Source organism: Ordospora colligata, assembly GCF_000803265.1.
Source record: "Ordospora colligata OC4 chromosome Unknown contig_02, whole genome shotgun sequence".
NCBI classification, from domain to species: domain Eukaryota; kingdom Fungi; phylum Microsporidia; family Ordosporidae; genus Ordospora; species Ordospora colligata.
The window spans coordinates 165,324-191,403 of record NW_014575406.1 but is presented as its reverse complement, the minus strand read 5'-3'; the positions used below and the strand labels follow the sequence as shown (position 1 = coordinate 191,403).

General features: G+C 40.6%; 19 protein-coding genes and 1 non-coding gene across 20 annotated transcripts; 5 read left to right on the top strand and 15 right to left on the bottom strand.

Annotated features, from left to right (window-relative positions):
- Positions 1–61: 61 nt before the first annotated feature.
- Positions 62–2,191, bottom strand: M896_021510 (uncharacterized protein; the record flags this gene model as incomplete). The annotated part of the gene is made up of 1 exon (XM_014708868.1): positions 62–2,191. One exon carries the CDS (start codon positions 2,189–2,191, stop codon positions 62–64), a length of 2,130 nt encoding a protein of 709 aa, XP_014564354.1.
- An 82-nt stretch (positions 2,192–2,273) lies between these two features.
- M896_021500 (putative DEAD-box helicase) lies at positions 2,274–3,548 on the bottom strand (the record flags this gene model as incomplete). The annotated part of the gene is made up of 1 exon (XM_014708867.1): positions 2,274–3,548. The coding sequence occupies one exon, from the start codon at positions 3,546–3,548 to the stop codon at positions 2,274–2,276; it is 1,275 nt and encodes a 424-aa protein (XP_014564353.1).
- Positions 3,549–3,725: 177 nt separating this feature from the next.
- M896_021490 (uncharacterized protein) lies at positions 3,726–4,799 on the bottom strand (the record flags this gene model as incomplete). The annotated part of the gene is made up of 1 exon (XM_014708866.1): positions 3,726–4,799. One exon carries the CDS (start codon positions 4,797–4,799, stop codon positions 3,726–3,728), a length of 1,074 nt encoding a protein of 357 aa, XP_014564352.1.
- A 51-nt stretch (positions 4,800–4,850) lies between these two features.
- M896_021480 (subunit A of transcription initiation factor TFIID) lies at positions 4,851–5,177 on the top strand (the record flags this gene model as incomplete). Its single annotated transcript, XM_014708865.1, has 1 exon — positions 4,851–5,177. The coding sequence occupies one exon, from the start codon at positions 4,851–4,853 to the stop codon at positions 5,175–5,177; it is 327 nt and encodes a 108-aa protein (XP_014564351.1).
- A 374-nt stretch (positions 5,178–5,551) lies between these two features.
- M896_021470 (alanyl-tRNA synthetase) lies at positions 5,552–8,152 on the top strand (the record flags this gene model as incomplete). The annotated part of the gene is made up of 1 exon (XM_014708864.1): positions 5,552–8,152. One exon carries the CDS (start codon positions 5,552–5,554, stop codon positions 8,150–8,152), a length of 2,601 nt encoding a protein of 866 aa, XP_014564350.1.
- Positions 8,153–8,181: 29 nt separating this feature from the next.
- Positions 8,182–8,263, bottom strand: M896_021460. Its single transcript has one exon. It is a non-coding gene; the product is annotated as a tRNA-Leu (tRNA).
- A 279-nt stretch (positions 8,264–8,542) lies between these two features.
- Positions 8,543–9,094, top strand: M896_021450 (uncharacterized protein; the record flags this gene model as incomplete). Its single annotated transcript, XM_014708863.1, has 1 exon — positions 8,543–9,094. The coding sequence occupies one exon, from the start codon at positions 8,543–8,545 to the stop codon at positions 9,092–9,094; it is 552 nt and encodes a 183-aa protein (XP_014564349.1).
- A 122-nt stretch (positions 9,095–9,216) lies between these two features.
- On the top strand, positions 9,217–9,675 carry M896_021440 (prenylated RAB acceptor 1; the record flags this gene model as incomplete). Its single annotated transcript, XM_014708862.1, has 1 exon — positions 9,217–9,675. One exon carries the CDS (start codon positions 9,217–9,219, stop codon positions 9,673–9,675), a length of 459 nt encoding a protein of 152 aa, XP_014564348.1.
- Positions 9,676–9,727: 52 nt separating this feature from the next.
- Positions 9,728–11,869, bottom strand: M896_021430 (Sec23 domain-containing protein; the record flags this gene model as incomplete). The annotated part of the gene is made up of 1 exon (XM_014708861.1): positions 9,728–11,869. One exon carries the CDS (start codon positions 11,867–11,869, stop codon positions 9,728–9,730), a length of 2,142 nt encoding a protein of 713 aa, XP_014564347.1.
- A 273-nt stretch (positions 11,870–12,142) lies between these two features.
- M896_021420 (serine/threonine kinase) lies at positions 12,143–13,069 on the bottom strand (the record flags this gene model as incomplete). Its single annotated transcript, XM_014708860.1, has 1 exon — positions 12,143–13,069. The coding sequence occupies one exon, from the start codon at positions 13,067–13,069 to the stop codon at positions 12,143–12,145; it is 927 nt and encodes a 308-aa protein (XP_014564346.1).
- A 45-nt stretch (positions 13,070–13,114) lies between these two features.
- On the bottom strand, positions 13,115–14,785 carry M896_021410 (uncharacterized protein; the record flags this gene model as incomplete). Its single annotated transcript, XM_014708859.1, has 1 exon — positions 13,115–14,785. The coding sequence occupies one exon, from the start codon at positions 14,783–14,785 to the stop codon at positions 13,115–13,117; it is 1,671 nt and encodes a 556-aa protein (XP_014564345.1).
- Positions 14,786–14,967: 182 nt separating this feature from the next.
- Positions 14,968–15,759, bottom strand: M896_021400 (uncharacterized protein; the record flags this gene model as incomplete). Its single annotated transcript, XM_014708858.1, has 1 exon — positions 14,968–15,759. The coding sequence occupies one exon, from the start codon at positions 15,757–15,759 to the stop codon at positions 14,968–14,970; it is 792 nt and encodes a 263-aa protein (XP_014564344.1).
- Positions 15,760–15,824: 65 nt separating this feature from the next.
- M896_021390 (uncharacterized protein) lies at positions 15,825–16,385 on the bottom strand (the record flags this gene model as incomplete). Its single annotated transcript, XM_014708857.1, has 1 exon — positions 15,825–16,385. One exon carries the CDS (start codon positions 16,383–16,385, stop codon positions 15,825–15,827), a length of 561 nt encoding a protein of 186 aa, XP_014564343.1.
- A 42-nt stretch (positions 16,386–16,427) lies between these two features.
- M896_021380 (subunit A of RAB protein geranylgeranyltransferase) lies at positions 16,428–17,723 on the bottom strand (the record flags this gene model as incomplete). Its single annotated transcript, XM_014708856.1, has 1 exon — positions 16,428–17,723. One exon carries the CDS (start codon positions 17,721–17,723, stop codon positions 16,428–16,430), a length of 1,296 nt encoding a protein of 431 aa, XP_014564342.1.
- A 117-nt stretch (positions 17,724–17,840) lies between these two features.
- On the bottom strand, positions 17,841–19,070 carry M896_021370 (uncharacterized protein; the record flags this gene model as incomplete). The annotated part of the gene is made up of 1 exon (XM_014708855.1): positions 17,841–19,070. The coding sequence occupies one exon, from the start codon at positions 19,068–19,070 to the stop codon at positions 17,841–17,843; it is 1,230 nt and encodes a 409-aa protein (XP_014564341.1).
- Positions 19,071–19,126: 56 nt separating this feature from the next.
- M896_021360 (uncharacterized protein) lies at positions 19,127–19,309 on the bottom strand (the record flags this gene model as incomplete). Its single annotated transcript, XM_014708854.1, has 1 exon — positions 19,127–19,309. One exon carries the CDS (start codon positions 19,307–19,309, stop codon positions 19,127–19,129), a length of 183 nt encoding a protein of 60 aa, XP_014564340.1.
- Positions 19,310–19,337: 28 nt separating this feature from the next.
- M896_021350 (uncharacterized protein) lies at positions 19,338–20,807 on the bottom strand (the record flags this gene model as incomplete). The annotated part of the gene is made up of 1 exon (XM_014708853.1): positions 19,338–20,807. One exon carries the CDS (start codon positions 20,805–20,807, stop codon positions 19,338–19,340), a length of 1,470 nt encoding a protein of 489 aa, XP_014564339.1.
- Positions 20,808–20,971: 164 nt separating this feature from the next.
- On the bottom strand, positions 20,972–22,201 carry M896_021340 (peptidase M48 domain-containing protein; the record flags this gene model as incomplete). The annotated part of the gene is made up of 1 exon (XM_014708852.1): positions 20,972–22,201. The coding sequence occupies one exon, from the start codon at positions 22,199–22,201 to the stop codon at positions 20,972–20,974; it is 1,230 nt and encodes a 409-aa protein (XP_014564338.1).
- A 284-nt stretch (positions 22,202–22,485) lies between these two features.
- Positions 22,486–24,456, top strand: M896_021330 (trehalase; the record flags this gene model as incomplete). The annotated part of the gene is made up of 1 exon (XM_014708851.1): positions 22,486–24,456. One exon carries the CDS (start codon positions 22,486–22,488, stop codon positions 24,454–24,456), a length of 1,971 nt encoding a protein of 656 aa, XP_014564337.1.
- Positions 24,457–24,553: 97 nt separating this feature from the next.
- On the bottom strand, positions 24,554–26,062 carry M896_021320 (prolyl-tRNA synthetase; the record flags this gene model as incomplete). The annotated part of the gene is made up of 1 exon (XM_014708850.1): positions 24,554–26,062. The coding sequence occupies one exon, from the start codon at positions 26,060–26,062 to the stop codon at positions 24,554–24,556; it is 1,509 nt and encodes a 502-aa protein (XP_014564336.1).
- Positions 26,063–26,080: the final 18 nt, after the last annotated feature.

The window sequence follows — 26,080 nt, the reverse complement described above, 5'->3', positions numbered from 1 at the left end:
GATCATAAATTCTTCACTCATTAGTATAGCAGATGCTTTACTCATCAGTATCATAGATTATTCACTCATCTGCAATACATCCATCACATATGCTTTTACTCACAAGCATCCATGCCTCATTTGTGTTTACCATCTTTCTTATGCTTCTTACTCCATCAGTAATCTTACCAAGCATCTCTTCAAACTTTGGATGACTGATGCAAACCTCCTTATGCAGCCTCACAAGAGATATAAATGTCCTTGCAACAAGCACTCCATTCCACTCAATACACTTGTATAATGCATCCATCACCTGCATAACATCAAGTGAGCTCATCAAACACAAGAACTTGTCCAGCTCACAAAAATCAATATCCATGAGAGCCTCAAAAAACACCTCAATCTCATTACCAGTGCTATCCCTAAGCTGTTCAACACACTCCATAAACCTTTCGTGCCCTTTATAATCCACCACATTCGCCATCCTAACTATTTCCTCTTCTCCTTCGCTCTCCTCATCAATTTGCAACTCATATTTGCTCATCTTATACAAATGCACACCAAATGCTCCACAACAGATCATAGTGTCTCCCACCACCTTTATAATATTCAAATCATGACGCTTATACTCCTTCAGCTTATCATATCTATTGAAATACTGCACATTTCCAGATGCAAACATAAACAGCGAGCTGTTCAAGTACTCTGCATTCTTTGCATCTCCAACAAAGCTCTTCCTACACTCTCCAAACTGCATTCCCCACATCTTAACCATCCTATCTGCTCCACACGTAAGAAGTTCAGATCCATCAGGTGAGACCTTCATCGATCGTACAGGAAGTGAATGCCCATACAACGTAAGCCTTAAACTCATATCATTCAGGCTATATATATATACTTTGCTATTCAATAGCCCTAAGCAAAGAATCCCACCTTCAACAGATGCCTCCATCGAACAGATTACCTCATCTACATCCATCCTTTCTTCCTCCTTATAATTCTTGCCATACATCACCAACACATTCTCTATCCCTATAAAAAGCCTCATCCCATCCGTACAAACCGCAGATACTCGTCCTATTGCTTCTTCTTTGATGATATCATGGCTTCTCAACGAATAAACACAAATACCTATGTCTGTTCCAATCACAGCTTCGCCATTCCACAGGCGCATGCACTTTCCATTCACTATGCTTATACTGCCAGTCATCTCAAGACTTTCCTCATCAATCTTCCACAGTATCACCTTCTCCTTAGAAAAAGTAATCAACTTCCCTTCATAAACCTCACAGCTCAGTATATCACTTCTATGATAACCAAATCCATCTATTCTTGCTTGTTCAACACACTCCCATCTATTGTCAATACATGCAAACACCAGCCTATCATTATCAACTATATCAAAATCCACATATCTATCACTGATTGTAATGCTTTTGATATGGTTCAACTTAATACTTCGATTTCCTGCTTCGTCCTTCTCTGTCCCACTCAGCTCATAGACATACATATTTGACTTGCACTGTATATACAACACATTTCCTTTGATCTTCGTATTTCGTATCTTCTTGAATCGTCCAAGATCGACACTACACTTCTCCTCAATCATATACAGCACACAATCGCCATCCTTGAAAAATACAATAACATCGGCATCTTTTACATGCACATACTTTATAGGTTTATCAAACACATGTACACTCCTTATTGCTTTCTCTCCATAATCCCACACACGAAGAGTACAGTCAGCACTTCCTACCACAACAAACCTTTCATTTGCTGACATTCCTTCTACACTTACATCATTACCTTCGTAAAACATTCGCAACTCCTCTCCCACAAGATCATAATGTGCAATACTGCCATCTGTAGATGCTGAAATAATACTTCCTTCCACAATTTTCATCTTGACTACTCTCTTTGAATGTGGTCGAAACGTATTCACCTTGTTAGAGTGCACCTGTATAGATCCATTATCATATCCAACCGCCATAATCCCTTCTAAATAATCAAATGTGGTTATCTTTCTTCTCAGCCCACTCACAACTCTATCCAAGCTAAAAAATCTCGTGCTCCATTCATTCACCTTCTCATTCACAGATATATATGTCTTCTCACCTGCCTGCTTGATCACGCTTGCTCTATTGCAAATCTCGCCTCCTTCAGCTACATGCTCAAAATCCGGCACAAATCCTTCTTCTAACTGCTCCATCTCAAGGATCCAAATAGTCTGTTAAAAATTATAAAAATAAAAACTTTATTGACACCCAGCTATTCATCCAAGATCTTTATTACTATACCATCTCCTCTGCTACCTCCTCAAGCGCCCTAATTGTAAACTTCTTCGATGCAAATTTCAGTTCGTTCTGGAACCCTAGATATGCCTCACACTCGTCTCCCTTTACAAAGTCAACAACAAATCCCATTCTTCCAAATCTTCCAGATCGTCCTATCCGGTGGATGTATGTCTGTGTGGATGCAACTCCCTTGTATATCGGAAGATCATAGTTCACAATCAGGTTCACTTGCGGAATGTCCATGCCTCTTGAAAAGACATCCGTGGTCAGCAGAATCTTGGTGTTCGATTTATTAAACTCATCAACTGCCTTATCTCGCTCTTCTTTTTCCAAGTCTCCATGTAGGCATGAAACAGAATGCAGATCATCTTCCAACTTCTTTCTCAGATAATTCACAGTTGCCTTCGTGTTCACAAAAATAATCATTTGACTGACTGAGAGATATTCATACAGCGACTTCAATGCCTTTCTCTTGTTATCCCCTTCAGCTTCTATATAAAACAGTTTGATTCCTTCAGGCTTTCCATTCCGCTCCTCATACATCTTAATTGCATCAGATGCAAAGAAGTCAATCGTGTGCTTTCTTTCCTCAGAGTACGTTGCTGAAAAAAATATCATCTGCGCTCCTGCTATCAGCTTCAGTATCTGATATGTTTGTGCTCCCATCGAACACGTTATATCAAGAAGCGCATCAGCTTCATCAAGAACAACCATCTTTATTCCCTTGTATCCAAGTTTTCTATTCTGAATCAGGCTCAATATCATTCCAGGGCATCCAACAATAATCTCCTCATTAATTGCCCTAGTTGTTATCTCGCCCTTCAGTGCTAAAAAAACTGTCACTCCGAGATACTGTGCAACCTGTGATATTACCTTTGCTGTCTGTGTGCTCAACTCTCTCGTGGGCGTTATCACAATAGCCTGTGCTTCTTTTCCCGCCATTATGTTTCCAAGAATCCCACATGTGTATGCAAGTGTCTTCCCCGTCCCACTCTTACTCTGTACAACAATGTTGTGTTTGCTAAGAATATGTGGAATCGCAGACTTCTGTATCGGATTTGGCTTTTCAAATCCTTGTCTGTATAGCGCTCTCAGCAGGTCCACAGAAAGTCCAGTCTCAGAAAAATGCTCTGCAACCAACAGCTTCTGTTCGCTCTTCACACCAACTGTTGTATCAATTCTAGATGCAATTGTACTCGTGTCCTGCTTTATCTGAGCCATCAACTCTCTTGCGACCTCCTTATCATCCTGAATCAATGATGTATCGTTCATATAGGGGCTGTGTATATAAAAAATAAATTCCTATGTATTGTCAACAATTTGAAACAAGCCATGCTGTACCGGCAATTGTCTAATCCATAATCAGTGCATATACAAACACATCTTCTATTATAAATCATTTATGCCAGCTTTTCCATGTTCAATCTAAAGTTTTTACATCATGTTGATCTATCCACTCTTATACAGCAGGCTAATCAATCTACTCAGATGTGTCTTACTCACCAAACAATTAGCAGCATATTCAAGTCTCCTGGCATTTTGTTTAAGACTCTCTACATCAATGCACGGCAACTCATTCATAAAATTTGGTGATACGAGTAGAAGCATTGCTGCATAACACTTTGTAGTACTGTCTGTTGTATTGTGCATCTCTTCAATCAGTTTTAATGGTATGTCCAGGCAAATATTCACACATGCCAAATTTATCATTACCGCAAGTAGGTCTCTCTTTGCATTTTCGCATCTAGATGTATTGCTCGCTTTCTCATGCGCATCAATTCGATCAATAATCACCACAGCATTTGTTGATGTGCATAATTCACTATCATTCATACTAATCACTTTTCTACTTCTATTGCCAAATTCGCTACGCACTGCATTAGCAAGCCTATGCATCACAAAATCTCTCGATGCAAGTCTGACAACATTCTCTTCAGATTGTGTGTATATCCCAAGTGTTCTGTAATCTCGTCTTGTAAGCATCCTACCGATGAATTTATCCTCAAGCGTAAACTTACAACACGTAGATAATACCAAACACACAAACCTACTCCATTTCACAACTCGCTTTCCAATCAGTATCTGCAATTCATGAATGAGCTTCTCAAGATCTATACATTCAGTGTATCTGCAGTACCACCTAATTGGAATCCTGCGCATTATTCCAATTATTTTATTTACTTGTGAAGCAATGCATGAATGCATGCACTCATTGCATAACGAGCTATTCAATATTTGCAGTAGTATGCCAAATAATGCATCCATGTCTTCAAAGGAGTAAGGATTGAATGCCTCCGTGATTACATGTAATGCTTCACTGCACAACCTTGTTGGTGTCTTTGCATTAGCCATTGCATACACAACCTGTACAAGATATTTTGATTCTTTCATGAATGCCTTAAAATGCTCATCCTGCATCATCTTGATAATCATCTGCAACGAGCATTCCTCATCTCCACTTGAAAATCCCTCAATTGCATAGTTGATTTCATCGATGTATTTTATATCGTGTATTTTGGTCATTGATGTGGGCCAATAGGGAGAACACGCATGGAATCTTTTGAATCCCTGTAAATGGATGCCGAGAATCACTTTCTGAGCCCGAAGAAGCTACAGAGGTTTCTGAAGTTATGCAACAAGGATGCAGGTACAAAAATGGATCATGAGGTTGTCAAGAATCTACAGCAACTGATTGAGAAGTTCCTTTCGGACATTATCCACAGATCTGCATTGTTGAGTAAGCATAAAGGAAAAAACATAATAGAAAGAAGTGAGATTCAGCTGATAATCGAGAAGGACTTTGACTACAGTTTTGGAGCAAGAGAAATATTGGGATCGAATAGTATGCCAAGTAATGAGCATATAGAGAAGATGGCAGAGATAAGCAGACAGAGTAAGTAACATAATATTATTCTACAGCACATGGCCTTATGTATGATTATATGTATTTTATGCTTGCTCATTTGCTATTTGAATCATTCTTATTTTGCATAATGCAAGTAAAATTTTATTTGAAATCTAATTGAGAGCCACTGGAAAGATGGAGCTGATGGATGACAAGCATAAGGCAATGAATGAACTTTGCAGAATGTTAGGAGTAGGGCTGGATGAAGAGAGTATTGGATGGATGTACAAGCTGGTTGAGTGTGGGATTGATCCTGATGATCTTGTGCGGGTATTAGAGGATGCAATGAACGAGGTATCTGGAAGGGTGTAGTAGTAATGGAGAGCACTGATGAATAAAGTGGTTATAATTTGAAATGTTTTGGCCCCCGATGGAGTGGAGCACTGAGAAGCTTCGTGAGTGTTTTTTGAGGTATTTTTCAAGTAGATCACATAAGGTTGTTGAATCGAGCTCTGTGGTTCCGCAAGATGACGGCACGCTGCTGTTTACAAACAGTGGGATGGTGCAGTTCAAGAAGAACCTGCTTGGGGTACGAGATGATCTTAGCAGAGCATGTAGTGTGCAAAGATGCATTCGAGCAGGAGGGAAACACAATGACCTGGATGATGTTGGAAAAGACAATTATCATCACACTTATTTTGAGATGCTTGGGAATTGGTCTTTTGGAGATTACTTCAAGGAGAAGGCGATTGAGTATGCATGGGGGTTTTTGGTTGATGAGTTAAAGCTTGACAAGGAGAGATTGTATGTGACGTACTATGACGAGCTTGATAAGGAAAGCAAGGAGATCTGGCATCGGTATCTCCCAAGCTCGAGGATTATAGCTGCGCCGTATGAAGATAACTTCTGGGAGATGGGAGAGACAGGACCGTGTGGACCATGCACTGAGATACATTATGACCGTGTTGGTGGAAGGGACGCATCGTCGTTGGTGAATACAGGGGATCCGACTGTGATTGAGATATGGAATGTTGTGTTTATTGAGTACAATAGGACAGGCAGTGGGCTTGTGCCTCTTGATAGGAAGTGCATTGATACAGGAATAGGATTAGAGCGGCTACTGAGCATACTTATAGGAGTGGAGTCGAATTACTTGATTGATAGTTTTGGGATGATAATCAAGGCAATAGAGGAGCGATGTGGGCACGTGTATTCTGACGGGATGGGCAATAAGGATGTTGCATTTAGGGTGGTTGCTGATCATTGTAGAACCATAGCGGTATGTGTGCATGACAAGGTTGACTTTGGAAGTGAAGGTATAGGATATGTGCTACGAAGGATTCTAAGAAGGACGGTGCGGTACTCTCACGAGGTGTTGGGGCTTAATACTGGGGAGATTGCGAAGCTTGTAGGGATAGCAGCTGATGCAATAGGAATAAAACTAGATGAAGTTGAATGTGTGGACAAAGAGGAGAGGCTGTTTATGAAGACTCTGCGCAAGGGGATAGAGAGGTTTAAGAAGTTGGTTGATTGTGAGGGGAAGATAAGCGGGGAGGATTTGTTTGTGCTGTATGACACATATGGATTTCCTGTGGACCTGACTGAGCTAATGGCGGCTGAACAAGGGGTTGAGATTGATTATGCAAATTTTGAGAGTTGTAAGCAGAAGGCAAAAGAAGCGAGTAGAAAGATAAAGGATATTGGAATAGATGAGAATGTGATCCCTGTTGGGATAGTTACAGATGATTCTCACAAGTATAATAGCAATGATGTGAGTGGAAAATGGATGTTTGGAGTGGTGAATGGAGATGTTGTTTATGAGTGTGATAGACTGCCTGAGGAAGTGGAAGTTGGAGTGGTGTTTGACAAGACATGTTTTTATGCAGAGTGTGGAGGACAAGTGGCAGATATCGGAGAGATTGTGTTTGAAGAGGAGGGTTTGGATGGAAAGAAGAATGAAATAGGTATTTTTAGAGTTGTTGATGTGCAAGTGATGAAGGGAAGTGTGGTGCATAAGGGAATATTGAATGGAAGAATGAGTTTGCATGCAAATTTAAGGTATGATTGTGAGTATAGGAAGAGAATAATGAGGAATCACACAGGGACGCATTTGTTGAATTTTTTTCTACGCAAGGTTATCAAGACTGAGCAGCGAGGAAGTCTTGTTGATGCAGAGAAGCTGAGGTTTGACTTTGAAGGAAGGAAGCTGACAGATAAGGAGCTTGAGGATATTGAAAACAGCATTAATGAATTTATTGCAAGTAAGGTGCCTGTTAATGTGATGAATGTCTGTAGGGAAGATGCATTACGGATGGCGGGAGTAGTGAGGATGAGGAATGAAGAGTATCCTGAGATTGTAAGGATAATATCGATGGAGAATGAAGATGATTTGGTTCAGGAGATGTGTGGAGGAACACATGTATGCAATGTGTCTGAAGTGAAGCGGTTTAGGATTCTGAAGGAGTCTGGTGTGTCTGCAAACACCCGAAGGATAGTTGCGGTGACAGGGGAGACAGCAGAAGAGCTTGATCAAGAAGTTGAAAAGTATGTTGCAAGACTACAGATTGGAGAGGTGGTGAGTATGGACAAAGCAGTGCCACTTCTATGCAAGCAGATGATTGAGAAACAGAATGTGGAGAACAAGAAGAAACAAGAAGAAGTATACAGAGCTAGGTATAATAAGAACAAAGAGGAAGTTGTTAAGTTGATGAAAATGGCAAAAGAGCAGGGGAGTGACAGGATATGTTATTGCTATGAAAGCTCAGGTCTCGGATCTGAGAAGGACATGTGTAGATGGGTTTCTATGTTATGTGAGGAAGTGATAATGAATGGGATAAAGTGTTTTGTGTATGGAATGAGTGGCAGTGAGTGTATTGTTGCAGTGAATGCAGCGGACATCACGGTAATGAAGAGCAGGCTTGAGAATGAGTATCCAGGGTCGCACCTGAGGATTAGTAAGGGGATGGTGCAGGGAAGCGTATGCAGTAGGCTGAAGATTGGAGACGCAGAGAGGATGCTGAGTGGCGAATAAAAAATATTTTAATTAGATTTGTTGCAAAATGGCTGGAGCGAGGTTCGAACTCGCGCCTCCGAAGAGACTGGCACCTTAAGCCAGCGCCTTAGACCACTCGGCCATCCAACCTCACTATATGATTTACAAAGCATTTGGCGGTTTAGTGTGAATTCTAAATGGTGTATGTTGTGTGTTGTTGATTATGTTATGTGTTTTACTGTGTATTTTGTACTAATGTTTTATTACCTTATTGTGTATGTTATACTATGTACTGTTGTTGTTATTCTGTATATTCATATTACTATATATTATATACAGTTGTTATTTTTGCATTTATTTTCATTGGCATTGTGCTTGCCTGTCAGGCTCTGCTCACATGCATACCTGAAATTTTTACCGTACCCAAACATGGATGAAGCAAAGACACTCTTGAACGAACTCATTGGTAAATTCAAGAATCCAGTCGAAAAGCAGGTTCTTGCGGCTCTAAGCTTACAAATGAAGGAAGGTAGACACAAGATAGAAAGTGTGACAAAGACATTGCAGGAAAACATGCAGCTGTTTAGGAAGAAAAACATGCAGCTGGAGTCTGAAGTCAGGAAGTACTCGTATGCGCTAACTAAGAAAAATGATACATTCGCAGAGCTCAATACCGAGAAGCTAAGACTTGCAAAGAAAATAGTTGAGCTGGAAGATGAAAATGAAAAACTCCGAGCAAGTATTATAGAGACCGATAAGAAAATACAAGAAGCAGAAGAAAAGATTAGAAACATGAATAGGCCATCATTCAATGAAATATACCTGGAGATAGTGAAAGGATTTGGAATGGAATTTGTTGAAAAGAGCGATGGCACGTGGCTAAGGATAAAAAGTCGCAAGATGAACGATGTTTTCATGATGCCAATAGATACATGCACAAATATGCTTGATGTTGCAGATATGGTCTGGGTAAAGATTTGATTGGCTACCAAGTGTTTGTAACATGCAATGAAGATTGGTTGTTTACACAATGTTTCTTTGATCGATCATTTCCGAAACAAGCAAGAACAAAAAGAGATTGTAACGCGTCGGACCCTAGAATAATGCAAGGAGGAATAGAGCAAGCAAAGACTGGATTCAGCAACGCCACAAATCGACAAGTATTGCGAGAGTTCATAGATGTAAGAAATGCAGCAGTCCCAAGTGACATCGAAGATACTAAAAAGAACATTCTGCATAACTTGGATAAGTACCAATACCAATATGGATTTATTGGACTTATAATGGTTGCGCTACATGTTCTGATACACCCAGAGCTGCTTACTGTCTTGGCATGTGTTGCAGCAATGATGTACTTCTGCAGAACAAAGCTTGTGATTCTTGAAGTGGAGATAGAGCGAAGATCAATATGCATTGCTGGAAGTGTTATCATACTGATCATACTGATCATATTCAAGGAGGCAAGCATAGGGCTTCTTGCGATCTCTGCATTCACAGGAATACTGGTCTTGTTGCATGCTGCATTCATGCGAGAGCCTGCTGAGTGTGAGGAAGAAGTATAATGGCCTATTTAAAATAAAGTATTCGCTTATAATGTTTGCTTTAATGTGTATTTCATGCATTCTTAACTTTGAAGTGGAGTTCACAGATATAATCTGGGTATGAAACAATGTTATTCATTTTGTCCTCAGTAAGATACCCAATAAACTCAATCTCTACACCTCCTTTCCCTTCCTCAATAAAAATCACTGGTAATTCACAATCGTAATGCGAATAAAACTCATCAATCATCTTATGCAGCACTCCACTCTCCTCAGTGCCTTCTGTAAATATTGCCTTTTTCAATGTGGTGTCCACCTCCTTTCCAATATAAACATACAACTTTTGCGAGTTGTCAAGGACATAGATCTCTTCAGAACTGAGAGATTCAGATGTAAGGCGCAGTCCTTTCACTTTCTCTAGACTGTTGTCCATATAGAAGTCGGTAAAAGTAAACATCCGAGGATAGAAGAAACGGAGATTCTGCTCAACAGTAAACCCTGTTATCATTGCCATATTCTCTGCATTCTTTTCATTCAAAAAATACCTGTTCTTCAGCATCGATTGATACATCAGTGGAATCAACTTTATAGATTCAGGCAATACAAACTGTGAGCTCGATGCCTCTTTGCAGCAGCTACTTCTGTAAAACTTTAACGACTTGCTCATAATCTCCTCGACTTTTTTGCTATTCGTCTTGAAACCATCAGCATCCATTGCCATGTACTTTGCATATATGCATGCCAGCGTGTCAAAACTCAGGTTTGCATACACATCAGATATCTTTGAAGACACTCCAAATGATGTATTAAGCACCAAAACCCTTCTTGACCCATCAAACCCATAGAAGCTCACCACCACTTGCGCATACACTCGGTGGATGCTTTGGAGCGACTCACTCAATGTAAATGTCTGTGCAAACGTCGTGCTGTCGTCCATCTGTGAAAACTCCTGGAATCCAAGATGTTCAAACTTCGTGTTTCCATAGAACATCAGTTTTCTTAATGAATCTGACGTCTTCGTCTCAACAGATACTTTATACGAGCTCTTCATGCTTCCAAGGCCAATCAAGTCATCCTCTAACTTAGCAAGAGTCTCAGGCACGTACAAATAAGTCCTTCCAGTACTAGAAATACAAACCTGTGCCAGCTGTGTCTTCTCAGTACAAAATACATTCAATGAACATCCTATCTCTATAAACTGCTTAACTATCATCTCACTATCAATCTTCTCCTGTGAATTCGTAAACAGCGCCATCTTCGATCCCCTGCAATATCCAGCCATCGAAATAGCTATACTCAGGCAATCAGAAATACCTCCTTTTTTGCTTGCTCCATTGTTTGGTATACTCTTAAGATATTCCATCACATTTATCATTAACTGTTCATCCTGAACGTCCATTAAAAACTCCGGTGAAATAAAAGGAAGGTGCTGCTTATCAGACAGTTTTACCTCGACCACCGTTCCTTTACTTGCCTTCAGAAGAGATATTCTATCACTCAACAAAATAATACCCACCTTTCTGAATAAAAACCTAAAATTCTCATCATCAATTAATCTTTTGATTCCATTCAGTGAATGTTCAACCAACATTGGCGATGTACTATCAATCCCAATCAAAAAAGCAGGTCCACATACTGTCTTCGTTCGAAACAGTCCTTCAGATACAATACCTCCACAGTCAATCACTCTGTTATCCTTTACTACTTCTTTCTCAACATACTCAATTGTCGAGTACCTAGTTATTTCCTCACAAATCCTTTCTTTCAGGCAATTCTTTGTGTTGCAGATATTGCAGTAGAAAAAATTCGCTTCTACCACTGAAAAAGCATTTGCATAGCTCTGGCATTCCATACATCTCACAGCCTTCGATTTGTTCAGCTCAGTAGGCATCGCCTTCCTGCAGAACGGATTCACAACTATCCCAAGTGGAATCTCCATCAGGTCAAAAGTATCAGAGTTTTTCGGAAGAACATACATAGTAGACCTTACAAGATTAGGATCTGTATTGTTCGTCTCGCTTATAAAACAATTTGTTGTGCTCAGTGGTGGAGGTTGTGTCATCGTGTCAAACGACACAAACGCTGCCTGGTCCTTCTCCAGTTCATGCGGAAGATCGGGAATCTTCATCTTCTGCTTCTTTCGTTCCTCAAACGCTCTTGGAAATGGACTGCTTGTTTGTTGTGTTGCTTCAGACATGGAATCTCTCAAGTTCATTTGTATTTACGAAGGGTTTTGTGTTTTTCATATCAATGATGTGCAAGGCATTGCTTTTCTCCGTATCATTTCATAGTAAACACTCTTGTAGTGAACTTGGCATAATCAAGAAAATGTTTTGCATTAACATTAAGCGTCAATACAATAAAGCAAATACTCTTGCACTAACATTAAGAAACATCGATATGATCCAGAAATGTTCTTGTAATAACATTAAACATTAAGAATTGATATAAACAAAATATTTTGTAATAACATTAAGTATTCATATGATCAAACAGGCAATCTTCCAATAGGTGTAGGTGCAGGCATCTCTCTGAAGTATTTGTGCTTAATCGCCTTATCGCTGCTAATCCTCTTAGATGGATCAAGCGTAAGAAGACTCTCTAGCAAATCTAAGGCATCAGAAGACACTGCAGAAAATAACGAGCCAAGCGGTGTTCTATTATATTTTGGAAATTCAAGAAATCCAGGTAGCATTGACACTCCCTTCCAACTCATCTCTGAAGGCGTTCCTAACGCTCTGAATATCATATCAAGCTGTCCAATGTCTGTTTCTCCCGCAAACATCGGAATCCTCAGAAACAGCTCCGCAAACACACATCCAACAGACCACATGTCTACACAGTACCCATACTCCTTCGCCCCCATAAGAAGCTCAGGCGCTCGATACCACCTTGTAACCGCCTGAGGCGTCATGCCATTTCCTATTGACCTGCTCAATCCAAAATCCGCAAGCTTTGCCGTCCCATCAGATGCAATAAGTATGTTGTTTGGCTTGATATCTCGATGAATAATAAACAGTCTATGACATTCATACACTCCCCTCAGCACCATCAGCATCCATGCTTTGATATCCCCAGGCATTATGATCTTACTCGGATTCTTTATCACATTCTCAAGATTCGTCTCAACATACTCAAGAACCATATGAACAGACTTATCCTGCACAAACACATCCAAAAGCTGTACAACATATCTACACTCCACTCTTCTAAGCGATTTGATCTCTCGGATCGCACTTATTTCATGGCCCTGCGAATACTTATTGATCTTTATCTTCTTTATTGCAACAGGAACATTGCTCTTCCTGTCTCCAGTACTAATAAACCGCTTTTCTTGCATATTCCCTTCATACGCAAGATATATCACTGCATACGTCCCTTCTCCAAGTCGCTTCTCCTTGATATATGTCTTCATCCAGGGAATCTAAATCTTGCATTTACAATCGCATAAACCATCATTTTATTCATTCTCTAAAAACGCCCTTTTGTACAAGGACATCGTTACCTTGCATCCTGGTCGCAGAGGCTGCGTAAAATACCCTTTAAACAGCCCTTTTGTTCCTATGGGCTTCTTTATAAACCCAGTCGTCTTCTGTCCTTCTACCCTCAGCTGAATGTTCCTGAAGTACATCACCTCATCCTTGCTGCTAAACATCCTCTTTATCACGCTATACCTCTTATTTATTTTAATAGGTATTCCTCTAATCGTCTCCTCATCAAACACAATCCTATCGGCTGTAAATCCATTGGTTCCTATCGCCACAAGTGTTCGTCCAGATAATTCTCCCAGCACACTCTTCCTGTATATTAGAATCCGTGCCAGGTTAAACACAATCGGCCCCACAAAGCTGATAACACCGCACCCAAGCTCTTCCTGCCTCTTAAACACTCTCTGATTTAAATTCTTCGTCAGCATAGGCTTAACATCAACCACCATGTGTCCAAGATCAACCGTCATCTTTTCCTCCATTAATGCCTCCTTTCCATCAAAATAAAAATTATGTATCGTCTTTCTGTTTTCATACTCATAGCGTCCAAACACAACACTGACATCTCCAAATGGTATTCCGTCGCCCTTGAGCTTCATCTTGACCATTTGGATATCTGGCATCACACTTCTCTTCCCAACAACCAGTTTTTCTGCCTTCTTAAAGTCATCAAAAAACATAAGCTCCTTATAATGCTCTGGAAACACACAAGACTTAAAGTCACACGTCGCAATATTTCTTATTCCACGGTATCCTGCATATTTCTCAATTAACGATGGAAATTCATCTACTTCCTCAGGATCTTCATCCATTGTACATTCAGATCCAGTACTGTCTATCTCAGACACTTCAGATAACTCCTCATTATCGCTGCATTCTCCATCACTTATCACATCCATTCTTTCGTATTCATACTCACCATCACATTCTAAAGCACCTGCTGAACATCCAATATCTTCAGCTCCAATGCTCACACTTAGCTCACTTCCAGTATACTTCCTATCAGCCATTAACTCTATAATCTCCATTTCGTGCATCCCATTAACAATCACTTTATTACTTACAAACCCCTGCTTCAGCAACCCTTCAACATGCAGAATCCCTTGCTCCCAATACACATTACTCGGAACTAAATATGGTCGCCTACACACTGATGCATTCCTAATCTTCATCTTTCCTAATGCCTCAAATATCCCCTCAACCCCAACTATCTTCTCATCAGGAAAGTGCTTCTTCGCAAGCTTTCTTGCTGTTGCCCGTAGACATGTATTCGATACACATATCAAGCCGCTTGGCATGTGCTTCTTGACCACTTTCAGTCTTTCCTCATCGACTTGCTCAGAATCAATAAAAAAAATAACTACGTCACTCGATCTGCACATGTATCCCAGTCCAAAGTCATCCACTCCCTCAGTCATTTGTAGCAAGAAATTCATTTTGTATTGCTCAGAATAGTACAGTCCTCTTGGCTTTCCTCCTGTATATCCATCAAACCATCTTGTGCAATCACCTCCAAGGCAAACAACAGAAACAACAACATACGGCCCATGAACATTCATGTACCCAATCTTTTCATTCTGCTTCCTCTGTTTATTCTCAGATATCTTCATCTTCATCATGTTTCTTCTATCTTTCACTTTCATTCCCTTGGGGATCTCACTCGCAATAATTTGGCTTCTTCTAATCTCATATTCAGTTAAATATATCATTTAAGATCTTACTGGCGTATCACTTAACATTATCTTGATATATCATTCACATTCCATTGAATATATCACTTAACATACAAATCACCTCAAATATTTATTACTCATTCTCTTACTAATCAAATAGTTGTGTTTATGCCTACAGCATCAAAAAAATCGCTTCTTCCATCGCCAGTATATGAAGACACAGAAACTGTCTTAACTGTATTGTAGAACTCTTCAAAATGCAATGCCATCGACCCAAGTATCGGCGAAAACATGTCCTCGTCGTCCAAGCACTGCTGGAACTTCTCATAGTCTCGGATCCATTCATTCAATCTTTCACTTCCTTCCAGGTCCTTCTTATTGAATACACACAGCACATCGCTTTCATATCTGCACATCAGCGACGCTGCATACATCATATTCGACATAAAAACCGCAGGCCTGTGGGACGCCACAGAATCAACCACATACACAATCACAACCTCTCCAACACTCTTTAGCGCTTCAACCAGCACATATCCCGGTGAAGACCATGTAAACGCTTCAATCTGTCCAGGAGTATCCACAATCACATAATCCGCATTCATCTCGCTCAAATACTTTCCAATATCAAGCATAAACAAATTCAGGCACGTCGTAATTCCTCCATTAGGCCCTAAATTATATTTCTCCATCACCTCATGGTAATCAACCACATCCCGTATATCAAGGCTCAGAGGCATCTTCGAGTTGACCACCGCTGGATCAAGATTTACCGAATATATCCTAGAGTTCAGTCCAGTGCATTTGTCAATGCTACATCCCTCTTGTGAAATCCATGAATATAACCGCTGACAAAATGTTGTCTTTCCACTGCCTGCCATTCCAACAACCACAAATATCTTCTTTCCATTGCATTCATTAGTTATTTGGCTCGGATCTTCCATTCCAAGGGTCTCATCTACTCTTAGATTTCAATCAAGACCAATCTTTCTTCACATGCAATTCACACTTACGATCCTACACTACCCTCTACAATCTGTTCTATCTTCGCTTTTAGATCCTCGCCTTTCTTATCACACTCAGAAACAAGTTTCTCTGCTGCATTACCAAACCTCTCTACATCTACCATGCCTTCAAAATACACCTGCATGATCCTTTTCTTGTGGATCATATACACAACATGAATCCAAGTGCCATTATCTCCCTCAACTTCAGTTCCATTCACGCGCAGCATGCTCGAACACACAGTATCAACCACCCCAAGTCCTGAAAATGCCACACATACAGAAAAAGAGTTAATAAGACTGCAGAATACATCATCTCCACTTCGTATCACATGCAAAACAACTCTTATTCGCGTAGATCTGCTCTTCACACAAAATAGACTCTCAATAGTAGATCTGATCGGTAAACGTGTATGCTCAGGTACTCCTTCAGAAAATTTCACCTCCACCTGCGCATCAACTTCATTCTTCTGCTCAAGAAAAATCATGCACAGCACCGATGACTTTACATCCTTCAGGTGACATGACGATACAGCCCCCCTCACCACTCCTACTCGTATCTCCATAAGGGCTTCACTAATCATTTTAATTCATTTCATCACTTCCCATCATCTTGCACTGCTGATATTCAGCTTCCTGCATATCTCCTCAATTTCATCATACACATCTTCAAAATGTGGCGATTCATTCACTCCCTTTGTAAATATCACATTTTCAGTGTCCTCCGTCTTATATACCGGCTTCACCTCCACAAATGTCTTAACAACATCACCTAACTTACCAACAACCATCTTAATCTCCCTCGCAGGATCATTCGTCTCCTTCACTGTGCTGATTATCGCAACCTTGTATCCATCGGGCGTGGCCTTTTCATCACTCCCAAGAATCACCACAAAAATATCGTTCATCCTCCTCATCTCTCCCTTCAGAAAAATTATCTGGGATGAAGACGTTCCTCTCGTCACTTCACAAGGCTCCCCTCGGATTATGCATATCGCCCGAATAATCTCATACTCAACCGTACTTCTTGCGAAGTATGACTGATCAGAAATAATCTTCTTTGCCCTAATCCTCAGCATCTCCTTATTAACAGGCTCACGCACAACTATTTCTCCACTGCCTTCATCCACACTCAGCACCTCCGCATTAATCATAATTTCCCCTCCCTTCATGCAGCAGCTTCTTGCAAACCCTTGTGCAATCTCAGAAAGCCCATATCTTGGATACAGATAAGGAGATTCCATTGCATTTTCATAACACACTATAGACTTGATATATGTTAGTATCTTATCAAACGTCTCCTTTGGGCTTCTATCAAGATACGAGTCATCCAAATTAAGTGCTATCCCATGTCCAATCAGCTCCATGGATTCCTCATTCAATCCATACTCCTTGAACTCTTCCCTCATTGTCGCCTTGAATTTGTATCCTGCTCCCTTCATTGCTGCCTTTGCATACTCCCTGACATTCCAGAAAAACCTCATTACCTTTGGCTTCTGCCATATCCCTATCATTCCAGTAGTCATCGACTGTGTCTCACTCGTGGGGACTGAATACAGCTTCCCCTTCCACAAAAATGATCCTGTAATCCTGCAGAACTCCAGATATTCATCAATCCCATGATCAACAAGCATCCTCAGCATTTTACTGCCTGCCAGAAACAGCTTTGGCGTAAGATCTACACAAAACTCATTGTCATACACCTTCAGCTCTGGAATAACCTCATCGCCTCCAAAGTGCGACACAAGCTCCCTGTATCTCAACGTCGCATAGTCAGCTCCATAAATTGCATTCCTATCGATAAGAATCACCTTCTTGTTGTTCTCTGCAAGAATGCATCCCATTGCACATTCAACAAGCCCAGTCCCGAGAATAGCAAAGTCATACTGCACATCATCAGCCATCAGGATTGTTTTTGTTTCCAAATTGTAACCACATATAAGCATAGTCAATAAACAAAATCTTATCTCTTTAATCATACTCATCAATCGCATAAAGACTCTCATCACAGCCATCTTTCATCACAGTCCAGGTATTGTTTCCTCATTGTAGGCCATTCTTTCTGTATCTGCCATTCCTCCGTTAGTAGGCTCTACATTCTCATCAGGCCTTGGACGAACCCAGAACCTGACGCTTTGGTCCACCGATCCAGAAGCCAGCATATGTCCCACAGGATGATACTCCAAAGACCAGACAGTCCCTTCGTGCCCCTCATCAATTATTTCCAGCGGCTCTTGATTATATGCCTGCCAGAAGTATATCCCTCCTTCTGTCCCCCCACTCACAAACACATCTGGAATCCTCGGATGTATGCCTATCGATGTAACCTCCTTCTTGTGGTTCTTATATGTAAACACATCAGTCATCGTCCTGATATCAATCATCTTGATTACCTGATCTTTTCCTCCCGTGAGGAGATAGTTCTCATCTCCCATCCACTTCAGTGCAAGTATGGTGTTCTTGTGATGATGTAGCGTGCACAGCTCCTCAGCAATCCGTGGATCCCACATCTTGACAAGATTGTCCTTTCCTGCACTTGCTATTAGTGACTTATACCTATGCCATTGTGCTGCTCTCACGTCCCAGTTGTGTCCTTTGAGAACAGACTCCTCCTTCGCCTCAATTGAATCCCAGATCTTTATTGTAGAGTCGTCAGATGCAGAGCAGAACTTGCTGTCGTTGTGAGAAAATGAAAGATCTCGAACCGCCTCTGTGTGTCCCTGGATAATCTGAATGTTGTTCATCGACGGGTGCCAGTACTTTATTATTCCAAAGTTGTCAGAAGATATCAAAAAAGACCCTGATGGAGACCAGCACATCCCCCGTACCGGAGACTCGTGAGCCTGCAGAATCGTTTCAAAGTTACATCCATATCCATTCCATAGTGTAAACTCACCTGTGGCTGTTCCACTCATCAGTCTTCTCCCGTCAGGCGTCCACTTCACAACATTCACCGGACATTTCACTTTGTTCACACTCACATGCTCAATCTTCGTGGTAATCAAGCTTGAAACATCATTGTAGCACAGTTCAGGCGACTTCAAGTTCAGAATCTGTGCTGACAAGTCAAATCCTGTGCTGACAAGCAGTGGCTCAATCCATCGCTTGTTCCTCTGTGTGCATATCCCAGATGTATAATCCACGACTTTTCTTTCCTGTAACACTCGCATCCTCTTGCCATCATACACAAACTTCGGATTCTGAAACCTTGCGTTAATCAGTTCCTTGATGTTCACTCCTTCCTCATTCATCAAAGGGCTTTGCACTTCTCAATAAACACATATTCTTCCATTCTCTCCTCTTTGCATCAATGATTCTTTGGTTTCTTCTGTCCATCACCATCACTCATCTTCTGCTTGCTTCCATTATAGCTCAAGACTCCTCCCTTGCAAAAGTGCGTTGAAAACGAAATCTCACGCTCCTCATCCTTTTTTTTATGCGCTTTTTGCATAAACTTCAATCCCTTCAGCTTCTCACTGATCTCACTCATTCAGGACCAAAAATATCTACAATAATTACTATTCTCTTACAAAATACTCAATCACATTCTCAACATTTCTGCTCGTCATCTTCTTTCCATCAATCTCAATCATGCGGAGCTCTTCAACACCACTTGCATCACTCAAGCGTCTTGCAATTTCTTCAATAGACATATAGTGATTTGCAATTGCACTTGCTTTCTGGTGACTTATGCCTCTTATTGACAGCAATGCCATATACAGAAAGTGTACAGGTCCTTTTCGGCCTGCCTTTGTATTGTTTTCAATAAAACTTCCATAACTAATCTCAAGCTCATCTTCTTCACTTTCATCTGATATATCGTCTAACTTGCTTTTCCAACATTCGATCTTCTGTGCATTTCTTCGTATCTGCGCATCAATCTCACAGATAACCAAACACGTATCCATGATATCCTGTGTCTCAATCACAGTAAACTCTTCAAGCTTTGTTGACATCAGTTGTGACATCACCGTTCTCTTTCCCACACTCTTCATGTGACTATCTCTAAGACCTTCAACAAGATAGAAAACCCGTCTTATTCCGCTATTCATCAGTCTGTTTTTCTGTTCTTTCAGCCTTCCATCTGCAATGCTGCTTACAAAGTCACTTCCTCGCTTCCTTTCAATAATGCATCCACACAACTTTTCGTTACAAATCCAAATAAAGTCTCCAACCTCAAGCACTCTTGTCTCATAACGCACACTCTTGGACTCAAAGTATTCCTGGAAAAAAGACCTGCTCTTCTTGCTCTTGATCTCACGAGTGTCCACAACAAGAATAACACTATCCTCCACATCCTCCACAATCGATGTATTTGCAAACATTGTTGTACATAATATTTTGCCTTCATTCGTCAGATAAAATCTCGACTTACCTTCCTTATACACCAGTCTTCTATTAATCAACATCTTCATCGATGTCCATGCTGAATATCTACTTGCAAAATCAAACTCAATGTCGCAGTAATGCTTGCCAATATGTGCAATTCCATGCTTAGTGCTTCCCTCCTTCATCCACAATGCCTTTAGAATCGCATATCCGCCCGTTCTGTATCCAGGAATATACACTCGGCTCTTCTTTGCACTCATGTCTCGTTTTTTAATGTTCTTACTCATGTAATTACTCTCACATATGCTCTTATCGGCCTCTGTATATTTTAATACTTCATGCGCATTCAAAGAATTTAAATCAGAGCCATCTTGATGCATATCAATGCATTTTACATCATTTATTGCCTTGGAATCAATAAATCTCCGTATTGCATCGATTGTCTTGCTTCCCACATTCTTTATCGATCTTAAATCATCAATGTTGCTCAGTGGCCTTCCAAGCACCGCAAGCTCTGATGAGATTCTCTTATATGTGTACCGAGACTTCATATTTTTTAGAGAAGCTGCTTTGTAAAGTGATTCAACTGCAAGTTTTATAGAATGCATCAGATCCTCTTCTCCCTCCATATACAAACACGGTAGTAAACTTGGACTCATATAAAATAACATGCAATCAGAGCATTAGTATTCATATAATACAATCATGAATATTAATTCATCATTTACATGCAATCATACAATCAGAGCATTAATATTTATAATACAATCATGCAACTACAATATTAGTTCGCCATTAATATACATTACATACAACCATACAATCACTTGGATTTATTCATCTCACCATCAATCAGCCTGATTCTCTCAATCACTGTAGGATGCCTGTAAACCACTGCTGCATACAAGTGGTCAGGATCCATGTTTCCATTGTTCTTCTCATACAGCTTCAGAAGTCCAGAACGCAGCTCCTTGCCATATCCAAGCGCTACTGCAAACCTGTCTGCCTGCCGCTCAAAGTACCTTGACACACAGTTTCCCAGTATGTCAATCGGAACACTCATTGCAGAAATACACGTCAAAAAATACAGGCACCGTATTATCAGTGGCATCTCAACACCAACCATTCCATGCTTATCCTGGTACCTTAAGAGAACATTCAGCAAATATAAATACAGCAGCTGCACCAGAAGCCCAAACGAAATCATCTTCAATGTGTGTCCATGCTTCCAATGCCCAAACTCATGGCACAGAATCGCAAGAATCTCTTCCTCATCGACCTGGGTCAACAGAGTGTCATATATAACAACCCGCTTCTCCTTCATTATCCCAACAAAATATGCATTCGAATGTCCCGATCGGAGTGACGCATCCATAACCAGTATCTTGTTTGCACGGAATCCCACTCTGTCTGCAAGCTTCGTTATCTTTGTCTTCAACTCAGAATCCTTCATCTCCTCAAACTTGTTGAACAATGGCTGTATCACAATCGGATACACAACAACCAGCACAATCTGGAAAACTGCCACCGCCACCCACAGGTAAATGTAAAACGATCTCTCATAGTATCTTCTGATAATAGTCAGAACCACATACGAAAAAGGCCCAATGATAACGCTCATCACCATCATCGTCTTGACAATATCCTTGAAAAACTCAACCACCGTAGTCTTGTTGAATCCATGTTTTGCTTCTATATAGAATGTCGAAACCAGTTCAAACGGAACCTCAAACATCTTCTGCACATACATGTATCCTATCACAAACGATATGTCCCAATACCACTTGTCAATCATATACATGTTGTACATTTCAGGTATAACCTTATTCCATATAAAGTATATGTCCTTCACAAGCATAACAGAAAGCTCAAATATAGACATAATTTGTTTATCTCTGTTATACTCCTTTGTCTTTTCTATCTGCTCAATGCTTGCAAGCTTAAGATAGGTTTCAGATGGCTTTTTCGATAGTTTCCTCAACTCCCTGAGCTTCAGGTACACAACAAATGCATAGCTGAGAATGCAGGTCACAATCAACAGCGTTTCAATCATTTCGGGGCTACGCATGAACTCCGAATAAATACAAACCTGTAGATGTTCATACGATTGTGTAGCCACCCTGATATTTATCAGAACCTTAAATAAGTTTGGATTTTACAGGATGCATTGTTTACATATGAATGGGGCTCTTGTTGACACTTACAGTACTTTCCTTTGCTCGTATTGGTACGTGTATTCTGCACTACATGTCTAAATCTAAATGCAACATGGAATTGTCCAGCATGGCCACTGACACATATCCAGTTGGCTTGAGTAATGCAAATCACGAGAAATATATGCATAATACATATTCAAATGAGTTTATGCGTGCAAATACAAATATCAATGATGATGCAGAAAACGAATACAATCACAGCATCGTAGATACAAAACAATTTGCAACAGAGAATAACACGAACTCATATGGCGTGTCTGTGAGTAACAAACTGCTTGATGCGTCATTTGATTTTAACATTACCAAAGACAGCAAAACACTTGTTGACAGGCTGTTTTTGTTTCCTGCAGAGCGCATTGATGAAATGATTATAAATGAAAAGTTTGAAACAGAGCAGGATTTCTGGCAGTTTGTCGATAAAGTATCTTCAAAATCACATGAGGATTTCAGATTCGTCATAGACAACGGAATCAACGATGAGCCGTTTTGTAATGCGCCTTCATACATTAAAAAGCTCGAGGATGCACGTTCAAATAGCACAGATAACAATGAACTACTTGAAAACTTGTTGAGTCTTTCTAAAAAGCTAAACGAAGCATGGAAAGACATATATGTTGTCCAGAATAAAATAAAGCAAGGCTACTACTCAACAATGCTCAAAGTTGACAATCCATTCATCATCCCTGGAGACAGGTTCCGAGAATGCTATTATTGGGACACATACTGGATACTTGAAGGACTACTCAATAATGGAATGAATAAGACTGCAATTGGAATGGTTGAGAACTTTATCGGGCTGATCAGAAAACACGGATACATTCCGAATGGACTCCGCTCATACTACCTGAACAGAACACAGCCTCCATACTTTCCAATGATGCTTTTTGCTCTGTATAGGAATATAGCATGGGATGACATCAAGCATATTATGATTGCAGGCCTTGAAGCAGCCATTGAGGAACATTCTTTCTTCATGGCAAATAGATCGACTGAAATCGATGTTGATGGAAAGCACTTGCTCAACATATACAAAGTAAGCTCCAGTACACCACGCCCTGAATCATATAGAGAAGATAAGCAGCTTACACAAGAAAACAATCGCGAGGATCGAGGAACAAGAAGAACTGAAAGCGAAACATACACCGACATCAAGTCTGCATCAGAGTCCGGATGGGATTTTTCATCAAGATGGCTTAAGGATAAATCAGACCCTGCATCAATCCGAACATCCAAGCGAATCCCCGTTGATCTCAATGCCATCATGTATGCAAACGAGCTAATTATTTCAAAGCTATTTGAAATCACACAAGGAACTGACTCATCGGAGGCTGCACGATTCAAAGAAATGAGCACAAGGCGGTTAAAGGCAATCAACAGCGTGCTTTGGAACAGTGAGGAAGGCGTCTGGAATGATTACGACATAGAAGACAAGATGCACACATCAACAGGATTCTATGCTTCGAACCTTATTCCAATGTGTTATGGCATAAACCCACCAGCAGATGCAGACACAACTGTTTATGACATCCTGGATAAGTTTGCACATGAGATATTTGGAAACGAGGGAGGAATGCCTGTGAGTGGGCCTGCATACAAGAACAGTCCCTTGCAGTGGGACTATCCGAATGTTTGGCCTCCACTTGTTCACATCATGACATTTTTCCTCGAACGCATAGATGAGCGAGAAATGGCATTGCACATGGCTAGAGCATTGCTTAGAAACATTTCTATCTCAACTTCATTCCAAGACGAGAGGAAGCGTGGAATATTCGAAAAATATGATTGCACAAGAGTTGGAGAGCCAGGTGGAAAAGGCGAGTACACATTACAGAGAGGATTTGGATGGACAAATGGTGCAGCAATTCACTTCATAGAGCACTTCTCATCTGAAATTGTCTCTACCAAGCCTCACGCAGAGTCTTATAAAAGCATCTTAAGCATTATAAAAGAAAAGAAAAGCACCAGACAAACTCCTTTAGGGCACACTCCAGAGAACTGCCTTCTTCTAAATGAGCAGCCTATCGATATAAACACAAATTCAAAATGCAGCGCCCAACAATCTCTACCCACACTCATCCAAGCCTCAGACTGATAATATTAAAAGAATGGGAATTTAATGATTTGTTCAGATGCATTTCATGCTCTGCTTTAATTGTAATATCTCCCTTGATGACAATAATTTGCCTGAATCAATAGCTTCTTCCAAACAAGGTACGCTTCATGGCTTGCTTATTGCAATATACACATTTCATCCCATCACATGCTTCTGCTTCATATGGAATACACAGTGTCTTTGCTCCAGTTGCTACCACATTCCCATTACTATCGACTTTAGTGCTCTTCGATTTGATCTCCATTTCACAATCTCCATCACAGCACCAGGGCGCCACTACAATATTCTTGCTGTCAAGAGCACTCAAGAACTCATCAAAATTGTACACCTGTGAAATCCTACTGTCTCGCTCTGCAGTGGCTTTTGCAAGCATTTCTGAATGCATGATCTCAATTTCATCAGCCACTACTTCAGATATTCTGTGTGCACTCACTTGCTTCTTATTACGAGTATCTCTTCTTACAACACATACCTCATTCTTCTGCATGTCTTTTGGGCCAACTTCCAGCCTCAATGGCACTCCTCGTATTTCCCAGTGGTTAAACTTGAATCCAACAGTTATATTGCTTCTGCTATCAACATGTACTCGAATACCTGCATCCTTCAGTTGACTGTGCAACTTTTCAACATACTCATCAAGCATCTTTCCATCTGATTCAGGTGTAGATGCTGTTATTCCACATGGCACAATCACAACTTGTATCATTGCAACCCTTGGTGGAAGAACAAGACCTATATCATCCGAATGTATCATCACTGATATTCCAATCGATCGTGTTGTTATTCCCCATGAGTTTTGGTACACATATACATGCCCATCGCCTTGACCATCATCTGCATCAACCTTGATGTTAAACATCTTCGAAAAGTTCTGGCCTAGAGAGTGCGATGTTGCAGCCTGAACGCCACGTCCAGATCCTGGTATAAATGCTTCAATTGACGTTGTGTATGCTGCACCACCAAACTTCTCATTCTCAGACTTCCTTCCTTTTATCACAGGTACTGCAAGGAGCTCTGAGTATATTCTGGAGTACAGGTCCAAGATCGTTCCAACCTCCTCATCAGACTCCTCTTTACTCAGAAATACAGTATGTCCCTCTTGCCACAGAAATTCCTTTCCCCTTATGAATGGGAGTGTTCCATGTAACTCCCATCGCAATACACTGCACCATTGGTTCACCTTGAGCGGCAGGTCTCTGTGGCTCTTGATCCACTTCGAAAATGATGGATACATGATAGTCTCAGACGTAGGACGAATTGCAACAGGGTCCTCCAGTACTTCGTCTCCACACTTTGTTATCCATGCAACCTCAGGTGAAAAGTTTTTTATATGATCCTTTTCCTTCTCAAGCATTGACTTTGGAATAAGCATTGGAAAATAGCATTCCTGAACACCAAGGCACTCAATCTTTTCAGTAAACCATCTTTGGATGCATTTCCAGATAAATTGGCTTGTTGGGCGCATCACATAACATCCTTTTATTTCGTAGTAGTCAAGCATCTCTCCCTTTGTTATTACCTGGACATACCACTCTGAAAAGTCCTGCTCCTTCCTGACTGTCAAACCAAACTTTTGCTTAGTCATTATGGGGTTTGCAGAATC